A 12,104-nucleotide genomic window follows, 5' to 3' on the forward strand; every position below is an offset into this window, starting at 1 on the left:
GTGCACAGGTCATATTCTATATAATAGAGAGATGGGAGAAGAGAGTATAGAGAGAGAGCAAGTACAGGTCATATTCTGTATAGAAGAGGGAGAGATGGGAGAAGAGAATATATAAATAGAGAGCAAGAAACGTATGTCCTTTAGAAAGTAAAACAGATAACAGTTAATGTAATTGGTTACTTGCCTCATAAACATTGTAGAGGGGAGGTAACCTACTTCCGGGAGGTTATTGGCCTTTGCTTCTTTAGTTTTCTTCACATAGGCAGGTAGTAGTTGGCACAGTACAGGAATCAGACCCCTGCCGGAGTCTGCACTAGTGGGTCAGGGTAAGTATGTTAGACAAACGTAATTTTAGGGAAAAAAATTTCCTTTGTGATCCATTGATCCCTCAGTTTGCTGATGACACCCAGCAGAAAGTGTTTCTGATGTGCCTTCTCTGTGTTGGCAGGTCTGGGTGCTTGTCTCTTTCTAATATTTGATTCAGAGTTTCATTTTGATTCCATAGGATTGACGGATGCAATAGCCAAACGGTTAGAGCTTTAGACTTTAAATTGGAGTGTCCTGGGTTTGATCCTGGTATTATGCACTGATTGGTGGACAACATTTTTTTTTCAAATTTCCTGTTTAATATTATAGAATATGTGGATTAATAGGATTGTTATGAACTGGGCCAAATAAGCTGGGTTTTTTTTAGTCCTTGAGTAGTTAAAAGCACATAATGGAAATGGTAAATCACAAAATTTGGTTGTGTATATTACAAAGACAGCAGTAGTCATCATACTTTGTGGATAACAATTATTATCAAAGACATCTGTAGTCATCATGCTTTGTGGATAACAATTATCATCATAGACAGCTGTAGTCATCATGCTTTGTGGATAACAATTATCATCATAGACAGCTGTAGTCATCGTGCTTTGTGGATAACAATTATTATCATAGACAGCTGTAGTCATCATGCTTTGTGGATAACAATTATCATCATAGACAGCTGTAGTCATCATGCTTTGTGGATAACAATTATCATCATAGACAGCTGTAGTCATCATGCTTTGTGGATAACAATTATCATCATAGACAGCTGTAGTCATCGTGCTTTGTGGATAACAGTTATTATCATAGACAGCTGTTGTCATAATGCTTTGTGGATAACAATTATCATCATAGACATCTGTAGTCATCATGCTTTGTGGATAACAATTATCATCATAGACAGCTGTAGTCATCGTGCTTTGTGGATAACAATTATTATCATAGACATCTGTAGTCATAATGCTTTGTGGATAACAATTATCATCATAGACAGCTGTTGTCATTATGCTTTGTGGATAACAATTGTCATAGCTGCAGTCATGCTTTGTGGATAACAATTGTCATCATAGCTGTTGTCACCATGCTTTGTGGATAACTATTATCAACACTGATGATTCCAGAAACATCGTCAGCTGGCGCCGTGGCAACCTAACACACCCGAGGGGGGAGTCTGAAGAGGACGAGGAGGAGATGGGGATGGATGATGGAGGGGAGGGGGGCAGCGAGGAGGACAAGAAGGAGGACGAGGACGAGGGGGTTGAGGGGGACAAGGAGGGGGCGGGCAAGGTGAAATCGGAAAACAAGTCGAGCCCTCGCAGCCAGGACAGCGTTGGGGGAGACGCGGCCGCCAACATGCACGTCATGGAATACGTCAACGACGTCAACTCTGGCCAGGTGGGTGTGGGTTGTGTTGAGCGGCCTGTTGGAATGTGAAGCCTCCTTTGGTTGAGCAGGGTTGCGGAGGTTTGAAAACCAAATCTTGTGTGCTCTTGATCCTCTCCGGACTGATGGCGCTAAGACTGAGACAGACAAATTGGTGTGTGTGCGTTACTGTTTCTTGCTGGGATGTTTGTGGTGTGTGTGTGTCACTTTGCCTTGCTGGGATGTTTGTGATGTGTGTGTGTCACAGTGTGTTGCTGGGATCTTTGTGGTGTGTGTGTGTCACCGTGCCTTGCTGGGATGTTTGTGATGTGTGTGTGTCACTGTGCGTTGCTGGGATGTTTGTGGTGTGTGTGTCACTGTGCCTTGCTGGGATGTTTGTGGTGTGTGTGCATCACTGGGATGTTTGTGGTGTGTGCGAGTCACAGTGCATTGCTGGGATGTTTGTGGTGTGTGTGCATCACTGTGCCTTGCTGGGATCTTTGTGGTGTGTGTGCATCACTGGGATGTTTGTGGTGTGTGCGAGTCACAGTGCATTGCTGGGATGTTTGTGGTGTGTGTGCATCACTGGGATGTTTGTGGTGTGTGCGAGTCACAGTGCATTGCTGGGATGTTTGTGGTGTGTGTGCATCACAGTGCGTTGCTGTGATGTTTGTGGTGTGTGTGCGTCACTGTGCCTTGCTGGGATCTTTGTGGTGTGTGTGCGTCACTGGGATGTTTGTGGTGTGTGCGCGTCACAGTGCATTGCTGGGATGTTTGTGTTGTGTGTGCGTCACTGTGCATTGCTGGGATGTTTGTGGTGTGTGTGCATCACTGTGCTTTGCAGGGATGTTTGTGGTGTGTGTGCATCACAGTGCTTTGCAGGGATGTTTGTGGTGTGTGTGCATCACCGTGTGTTGCTGGGATGTTTGTGGTGTGTGTGCGTCACTGTGCGTTGCTGGGATGTTTGTGGTGTGTGTGCGTCACTGTGCTTTGCAGGGATGTTTGTGGTGTGTGTACATCACAGTGCGTTGCTGGGATGTTTGTGGTGTGTGTGCATCACTGTGCGTTGCTGGAATGTTTGTGGTGTGTGTGCATCACTGTGCTTTGCAGGGATGTTTGTGGTGTGTGTGTGTTACTGTTTCTTGCTGGGATGTTTGTGGTGTGTGTGTGTCACTGTGCCTTGCTGGGATGTTTGTGGTGTGTGTGCATCACAGTGCCTTGCTGGGATGTTTGTGGTGTGTGTGTGTGTCACCGTGCCTTGCTGGGATGTTTGTGGTGTGTGTGTGTCACTGTGCCTTGCTGGGATGTTTGTGGTGTGTGTGCATCACAGTGCGTTGCTGGGATGTTTGTGGTGTGTGTGTGTCACTGTGCGTTGCTGGGATGTTTGTGGTGTGTGTGCATCACAGTGTGTTGCTGGTATGTTTGTGGTGTGTGTGCATCACTGTGTGGAACTTGAGGGAGAACTTAAAAAACAGAAGACTGAATGAGCAGGCAACTGATCTGGAACATGAAAAGATGTGTGCCTTGCCCTCCGCTTTTCTGTCTCTGTCTCTCCCTTTCTTCAGACATCTCTCTGTGATGGTTGTTTCTATATGTATTTATAAGTGAGCTATGTCTCAATATATGTGTAGTGTGTGTGCCTTACATACCCCATCTTAATTTCAGGATTTAACACACACAAGAAAACTTCTTTTTTTTATATTATGAGATATATGTTGCTGCAAGCATATTGTTACAGTTAATTTTTCTTTGTATGATCAGTAATAGTTGTGCTTATCAGTGCATATTAGAAAGCAACAAAAAACCAAAAAAAGATTCAAAGGAAATGTTAAATGTGAAAATCTGTTGACTGCCCTGGACATGTGGAGTCAGTAAGGAGTGCCACAGTGAATTTGGACAGTTTCAGTTTCAGTTTCAGTAGCTCAAGGAGGCGTCACTGCGTTCGGACAAATCCATATACGCTACACCACATCTGCCAAGCAGATGCCTCACCAGCAGCGTAACCCAACGCGCTTAGTCAGGCCTTGAAAAAAAGAAAAGAAAAAAAAAGGTGAATAAATGATAGGTAAGCTTACACAAATAAATAAATAAATAATAAATAATAACTATAATGAAAAAAAAAAAAAAAAAAAGCAAATAGATGTAAAACATGAAGACACACATTCACATATACACCCACACATGCATAACAGATATGCACCGAACATGCAGTTTCACAGATATGAAAGCACAGTCAAATACATATAAACGTACATGAGCTCCAACACACACACACACACACCACACACATTACCCTGCACCTCCTCTACCCCCCCTCCTCTACACACTCATTTCTAGTCTACATATCACAGCTTCCATGGCACACACACACATACATACATACACACACACACACACACACACACAGACACACACACACACACACACACACACACACACACACACAGATGAACACTTACTTGTACAAGCGCACACACATATGTACAAAGATATATATATATATATATATATATATATATATATATATATATATATATATATATATATATACGTTCCAATATCCTGTTGCTCCCACAGTGTAGGCATGCATACACTCACATACCTCATCCTCTACCCCACCTCCCCCCGCACCCCCACCTCCCCCTCACACACACACACACACACACACACACACACGCACGTGCACAGAACTCTACTGACACTTGTGTACACTTACACTCTCGCGCATGCACAAACGCACTCAAAAATACAGACCCACACATGCACACAAACACACACATACACACACGCACAGAGGCTGCCACTGATAGGCCGCAAGAGGGATGGGAAAAGAGGCCGCAAGAGGGATGGGAAAAGATCTCTGATGCCAAGAACGTGGCGTCTAATGTGTTGCTCAGTCTATTGTATTTGGAAAAGCCCACAGAGACTCTGTTCCGTTTTGAAGAAATTTGCGCAATGTTGGTCTGGAAATGATGCCGATATTTGTTTGATTAGCAAAGCATCGTGCTCTACCTTTCATGTTAGACTTACGGCCACTCCCTCTCTCTGCTTTTATTTCTTTGAGGCGATCGATGGTGTGATGGCCTTGTACCTGTTCTTTTTGATATTCTTTGACTTTTCTGAGGATTTCCAATTTTCCTAGATGTAGGCCGCTCGTTGGTGTTGCGTTACCAGCAAGTCTGTCAGCTTGCTCATTTCCCTTAACACCTGCATGCCCCGGGCAGTATGACCATGTGAGTTTTTTAATCTGAAAGTTGCGCATTGCCTTATGCCACTCTGGGCTTCCCATTCCGTTTTCAATTTTCTGTATGAGGTTCATTGAGTCGGTTAGAATCATGGCATGTTGGTTTTCGGGCGTATGGATGGACGATAGCCACTGGAGGGCATGTGTCACAGCTTCAACTTCCATCGTTAGGCTGGAGGTTGTGACTTTGTAGGCAGCATTCTCTTCCCTAACTGTTTTTCCATTTTGTTTTGCAGTGAATCCCCAACCGGATTGGTCTTTGGTGACTGAGCCATCTGTGTATATGATGATGTCCTCTTCTTTACTGTTTTCTTCTATGAGTAGCTTCACTTCCGCATCAGTTTTGCCCTCTGGCCATTCCCGACAATGTCTTCCTAGAGTGGGTGAAATGGCTGTGTTGAATAGATGGTTGAGGTTTTCGGGGTTTTTCTCCCATTCTTTTGTTTCTTTCAGGTCTTGTAGTCGGCATACTAGCTGGATTGTGTCTTCTGCTTGCCCCATCCATATCTTCCTCGTCCTAGGCGGCTGCCTTTTGGTTCTTTGACTGCGTCATGCAGTGGGTTTTGAGGGTTTTCTAATGCTTTGAAGTAGGTCTTGACCTGTTCTAACTTGTTTCTGGCCTGCACTGAAGGAAGGTCAAGCAGGTATCGCATGGTTTCTGTGGGCGTGTCTTTTGTTGTTCTAAGGATCAGCCTCATAGCTTCATTTTGGACTCTTTCTAATTTTAGGAGGTTGCTTTGAGACGGTGTTGTTAGCCCAAGTCCGTAGTCGATCACACTGAGGACGAGTGATTGGTATAGCAGGAAGAGGTGGCGTTGTTCAATACCTTTGGTTGCCATTGCTTTTAAGACTGAAAGGCCCTTTTTGCATTTGAGAACAGTATTTTCCGTATGTTTTCTGAAGGTCAGCATCCTGTCGAAGTGTATTCCTAGGTAGCGTGGGCATTCAGTTTTCTCGATCTGAATCCCATCGAGTGACACAGAAGGTGGTGATTTGCTCGCGGTTCTGTTGTTGAGGGTGCACAGCAACGTTTGAGCTTTCGCTGGATTGATGGAAGAACCTGTGTCTTTGCACCATTGAGCAATATTGTTTAGTTGTTTCTGGACGGCTTTAGTTAATTTGGACAGAAATCAGTTAATTCATTTCACTGAAACACTGAAAGGACCTTGCACCTAGTTCATTTGCATTGTTTGCACAAAATGTTTCCTCCAAGATTTCTATGCATTATAGTAGTTTAGGTGAGTTCTTTTCACGCCGTTTAAGAACATTAAAAAGTGTAAGTGGCCATAAGTTAATTCTTGTCTGTTTATAGATATGTAACATGTAGTCAGTTCTGTGATTGACCATGCACTTCAGATGAAATTTTCAGTACATTAGGTTGCATGAGAACCTACCAGGTCTGACTGAGTGCGTTGGGTTATGCTGCTGGTCAGGCATCTGCTTCACAGACGTGGTGTAGTGTATATGGATTTGTCCGAACACTTCTAAACATTTTTGCTTCAGCTTCAGGGGGTCAGTGCCTCTATAATCACAACTGGCCAGCACGTGTAACTTCACACCATTCATCCTTGAAAAAGGTCTGGACAAAAAAATGTTGATTTTTGACTCACTTGTGTAAACAGAGTGAGTCTATGTTTTAACCCGGTGTTCGGTTGTCTGTGTGTGTGTGTGTGTCTGTGTGTCCATGGTAAACTTTAACATTGACATTTTTTCTGCAAATACTTTGTCAGTTGACACCAAATTTGGCATAAAAATAGGAAAAATTCAGTTCTTTCAGTCATCTTGTTTAAAACAATATTGCACCTCTGGGATGGGCACAAAAAAATTAAAAAAGAAGCCTAATTATATGCAAACTGCATTTACTGTTATATTTTTTGTATTTTCTAAACTTGGCACTTTGACCTCTTATTCTGACACAACAACAAGAGGAGTCATTATTATCATTTTTTGTTCAAACAGGAACTTCTTTTGCTAAGCATGGAATTTTTATTTATTTTGCAAACGTTTTGGTGCAGATAGTAAAAAAGGGAAATTACTCTGTAATTAATGCTAAGGGACTTAATTTATCACAAGTGAGTCTTGAAGGCCTTGCCTCTCTTGTTGTTTTATTGTTTGTTGTTGTTTGTTCTGTTTTATTTTTGATTGGGGGGGGGGGGGGAGCTTGTGTTTGGTTCAAACATTATTTATAAAACTTTGAAACAATCTTTTTTTTGTCCTCCCTTCCAGACGATGATTGCGGATGGAGGCGGGGTGAGGTTCACTGTGAACTCCCTCAAGATGCACCACATCTGTTGGGGGGCGGAGATGTGGTATCGACGAGGGGCAGTCCACACCGCTCGCAAGGTGACGTGTTTGATGATGATGTGTGTGTGTGTGTGTGTGTGTCTGTGTGATTGCACTTGCACGCTTGTGTCAGTGTGTGGGTGCACACGGGTTTGCTGAGTGTGGCTCATTTTTGTTCTTGTTTTTATTTCAATCAATATCATTCTTATTTATTATATTGTATTTTTTTCTTTCACTATATTTTGATGCTTTGATATTTACTTTTTTTTTTTTTTTTTTTTTTGTTGGTTCCATTATTTCATTTCATTTTTATGCTTATGTTTTACGCACACTGAGGATTGGCTCTCAAGGCCTGATGTTCACATTGGGTTTGTACGGTCAGGCATCTGCTGTGATATATATATATATATATATAGAGAGAGAGAGAGAGAGAGAGAGATGTAGATATTGTTCTTATACAGCAGATGTGTAGCGTATATGGATCTCTACACACTGACACTTTGAAACTGAAACTTGGCTGTAAATGTGTTTATATTCAGCATGTTTTGTGGTCACCATGTGAGTGTACATGTGTACTTCATGTTTGTGCATCAAAGTCGGATCATGGCATTGTGAAACTATTGAACCTGTTGGGGGCAGGGGAGGGGTTGATGCTCATATTGACACAGGTATCGCTAAGCCTTTGACTTGGGTGTCATATACTACACCATGTCAGATCGATGCATGTAAGTGTGATGTAGTAAATATGTTTCATGAAACAGTAAGAGGTAGACTAAAAGAATTTTGGTAAAAGTCGATTGACGCGGGATAAAAAAGGCGGCGTATCGAGCCACAGGCTCTTCTTCAGGTAAATTAATTCCCATTTTGACATGGTCAGTATATTTAACCAAACTGGGAGTATGATACAAACTCCATACGTTAGTACCATCCACAGACAAAATTCTGTGACCTGAACAGAATGAGGTCATTTATTTATAGCCCAACTGAGCTCAAAGGGTTCATTTCGGGGCTGATAACCTGTCAGTTGTGAAGATGTGACCAGACACTGTTACTGAATTGTTCTGCCTATACAGAGTTTGTGAGGGTCTGGGTTTGAATTCTGCTCTCACCCTTTCTCCCAAGTTTGACTGGAGAATCTTCTTCTTCTGCGTTCACTCATATGCACACGAGTGGGCTTTTATGTGTATGACCGTTTTTAACACCGCCATGTAGGCAGCCATACTCTGTTTTCGGGGGTGTGCATGCTGGGTATGTTCTTGTTTCCATAACCCACCGAACGCTGACATGGATCACAGGATCTTTAACGTGCGTATTTGATCTTATGCTTGCATGTACACACGAAGGGGGTTCAGGCACTAGCAGGTCTGCACATATGTTGACCTGGGAGATCGTAAAAATCTCCACCCTTTACCCACCAGGCGCCGTCACCGTGATTCGAACCCAGGACCCTCAGATTGACAGTCCAACGCTTTAACCACTCGGCTATTGCGCCCGTCACTGGAGAATCAAACTGAGCGTCTAGTTGTTAGATGAGACTGCATCTAGTAACCGTTAGATAAGACCATAAACCGAGGTCCCATGTTCAGCATGCAGTTGGCGCACTGAAAAAGAACCCATGGCAAGGAGAGTGTTGTCCTCTGGCAAAATTCTGTAAAAGAAATCCACTCATACAGGTGCAAAAATAAATACATATGCATGCACACAAGGCCTGACTAAGTGTGTAGGGTTATGCTGCTGGTCAGGCATCTGCCTAGCAGATGTGGTGTAAAGTATATGGATTTGTCCGAACATAGTGATGCCTCCTTGAGAAACTGAAACTGAATTGTGCTTGCTTTCTGTGTGCGCAGAGCCACAAGCGCCTGTCGCTGGTGAAGCACGAGAAGTTTGGGGCGTGGCTGGAGAAATGGCGCAAGGAGCACGTGACCTCTGACATGGCCATCGCCTGTCAGGATTGGCTGATGGGACATGTGGATTCCATTCCTCCCTCCTCCTCCACCACCCAGCTCCACCAGGTGAGTGTGTGGGTGGGTGGGTGTTTGAGTGTGTTTGTATGTGTGTGTGGTGTGTGTGTGTGTGTGTGTGTGTGTGTGTGTGTGTGTGTGTGTGAAAGAGGGGGAAAGCATTGTTTAAAACTGAAAGGATGTGGGTGTATTTTAGAGTGGGAAAAAAAAGTTGGGTTGGCAATGAATATAGGTAGAACAGAATATTATTTGTAGAAGAACATTGAAAAATGTTATTACATGGTGCAGTTATTTGATAGTTGCATGCCATTAGAAAATGGTAATTGTGCTTCTCATGCAAGAATTGGTAATATCACCGGATGCATGTTGAAATATGAAAGTGAACATGCTGTCAACACTCGAGACCCTGCATGTGTGTTGCCTAGTTTTGTGGAAGCTGCATCATAAATTGATCATTAATGATTCTTAATCTTTTCAGAAAGTCTTGCTCAAATTTCCTGTATTTTGAATTGTTGATTTAGATTATGAAATGCTTGATATAAATGGTTTCCCACCTACAGGGTGGGGTGGGGTGGGAGGAGGGAGAAAGGAGCAACAAGCAGTTCCATCACTTCCTCTGGCTTTTGCGTGCTGATGTTTCCAAGTGAAAGAAAAAACAAACAGTGAATCAAACATCTTTTATCTTGTTTTTAGGGCCGCGGGGGATGTATCAGAGAGATGGTCTTGGCTTTTGAGTGCAGAACTGAACCAATGCCTAAAGCTGAATCATGCTTGATGTGATACTGAGACTGAGAAAGTATTGTTGTCCAGCTATTCATTTGTGTTGTGTTTTTTTTTCGACCTCCAATCCTAACAGGTGCACCAGCTGTCCAAGCCTCCGTACTACACGTACCATCGTTACCATGTCAAACGTCACTGCCCCACCCCTTCAGCCGTCTCTCCCTCCACTCTTGCTGCCGTGGCGGCAGCCCAGCCCCCGGCTGTGGCCATGACCTTGGCCTCTGCCCTGCCCACTGACCTCATCGGTGCCCGGTCATCATCACGACCTTCTTCGCGACCTTCGTCTCGACCTTCCACCCCTGCAGAGTAAAGGACACGGTGATTGGACGGTGTGCAACTTCCTCGCTTCTACTTCACTTGTGGATTTGTTTTCTGGTGGTGAATGCTCTGCGCTTATGTGCTATTTGACAATAATCCTTTCCTTTACACGTTACAGTGTATTGCATTTAAGTGTAAATTGATTGGTGGTTTAGGTGTGTGCTTTCCTTTAGTTTCTGTTCCACACATGTGACTGTGCATTAGGGAAACCTGGGACACTAGACAGTTTGGCTGATGATGCTTGTGAATCTGTTTGAATGTAGAAAACTGAAGGCAACTATGGAAAACAAAGTGAGTGTGTTGTAAAAAAAAAAAAGGAAAAAAAAAGAAAGAAGAAAAGACATGTTTAGGATTTTGTCTTTGTGCGGGCTTGTCTCTGTGTCAAACACAGTGCACAAACAATCACCTGCTTTTTTTTAAATATTTTTTTTATTAACATCATATACTGACTGTGTAAACCTGGTGTAAGTTGGTTGGTTTGCTCTGTTTCTCTAATGCTTTGCGACTGATGTGGCACTGAGATATTACCAACCCAGATCATGGCTCTCAGCCAGTCAGCATGATTTGCTGCCTTCAGTGCTGAGCACTTCTGCTGTAATCCATTTGATGGCTAACAGGTAACTGGACATCTTGCAGGGCTTTCTCTCTCACCTCAGTTCATTTTTTATTGCGTTTGTTTATTCTGTGATTGACTTGCCATTTTTCATGTGCTAGCGCATCCACCTAGTAAGCTAGAGAATTGAATCTCTCCCTCGGCAGTATTTTCTCCCCTGCCACTGGACCAGTGATAGTCTGGATGCTGGTCATTCGGATGAGATGATAAACCGAGGTAATGTGCCAAGCATTTACTTGGCGCACATAAAAGAACCCACGGCAACAGAAGGCTTGTTCTTGACAAAATTATCTAAGAAAACTTGCTTGCAGGCAGGAAAAAAAAAAGGTGCTGCTTCATTGGTGTGCTTTCCCTGGGGAGAGCCGCCCAAATTTCACACAAAGAAATCCATTGTGGTAAAAGAGTAACACAATACAGTACAACACAAAACAAAACAATACAATAGCAGAATGTTTGATCCCTTCAGTCTGTCAAACAGAACTGAGAGCGTATCAGCAAGGGGAGAAAGACGTTAGCGTCCTTGGGGCAATGATATGGGGGCAGTAGGGTAGGTGCTTCAGAGGGATTGAAACACTGTGTGCAGGCAGCCTCGTGGTGTTTAGAAAACCCTGTTGATGCGATGAGTCACCTCTGACAGGACTTGGGAACGACCGGAGCGGTGGCCTTTGTTGTCGGCAAGGCTCTCAGCACCATCATTTGATTTGATTTGATTTGACCAGAGCAGATGGTTCGAGGGGTGCTTGGGCTGGCACAGATGTCTTCCAGGCTGTTCCATGTGAGAATTCATTGATGTTGCTGTGGTAGGCATGGGACCCTACCCAACCCCCCCAAAAAATGCCAGGAGCTCTTTCTGCCTGAGCAGTATCTCCCCACCTGCTGGGAATTCTCTGCTAGAAAGTTCTCTTTTGTATTGTATTGTATTGCTCATTTTGTTACTGGCCTTTTCCTTTTTGTCTTTCTGTGGTTTCTTTATTTCTTTTCTTTTCATTTTTTTTTTGTTTTTTTGTCTGCCTTGTCGGTCCATTCACATTTTTTTTTTCTAGACAGCCTTGTATGCCTGTTATATATAAAGTTATAATTTTGTGTATTGAATATATATTTATATTTGGAGTTTGTTGTGTGGTTGGTTTTTTTTTGTTTTTTTTCTATCCCCTGAGTAGTCATCATCAGAGGCAGGTCCTGGGTTCACGTGCATGAATATAAATGTATTTATTTATTTTTTTTTTTTACT

At 43.2% G+C, this 12,104-nt stretch overlaps 1 protein-coding gene across 1 annotated transcript in view; it reads left to right on the forward strand.

Moving 5' to 3' along the window:
- Window positions 1–10,253, forward strand: part of LOC143299172 (paired amphipathic helix protein Sin3a-like) — a 48,062-nt gene extending 37,809 nt beyond the window's left edge. Inside the window, exons 27-30 of the mRNA XM_076612309.1 lie at window positions 1,434–1,707; window positions 7,145–7,261; window positions 9,049–9,213; window positions 10,019–10,253. Of these exons, the coding sequence (XP_076468424.1) occupies window positions 1,434–1,707; window positions 7,145–7,261; window positions 9,049–9,213; window positions 10,019–10,252 (790 nt within the window). The 3' untranslated portion in view covers window position 10,253. The remainder of the gene's footprint in view (window positions 1–1,433; window positions 1,708–7,144; window positions 7,262–9,048; window positions 9,214–10,018) is intronic.
- Window positions 10,254–12,104: the final 1,851 nt, after the last annotated feature.

Source organism: Babylonia areolata, chromosome 24 (genome assembly GCF_041734735.1).
Source record: "Babylonia areolata isolate BAREFJ2019XMU chromosome 24, ASM4173473v1, whole genome shotgun sequence".
NCBI lineage: Eukaryota > Metazoa > Mollusca > Gastropoda > Neogastropoda > Buccinidae > Babylonia > Babylonia areolata.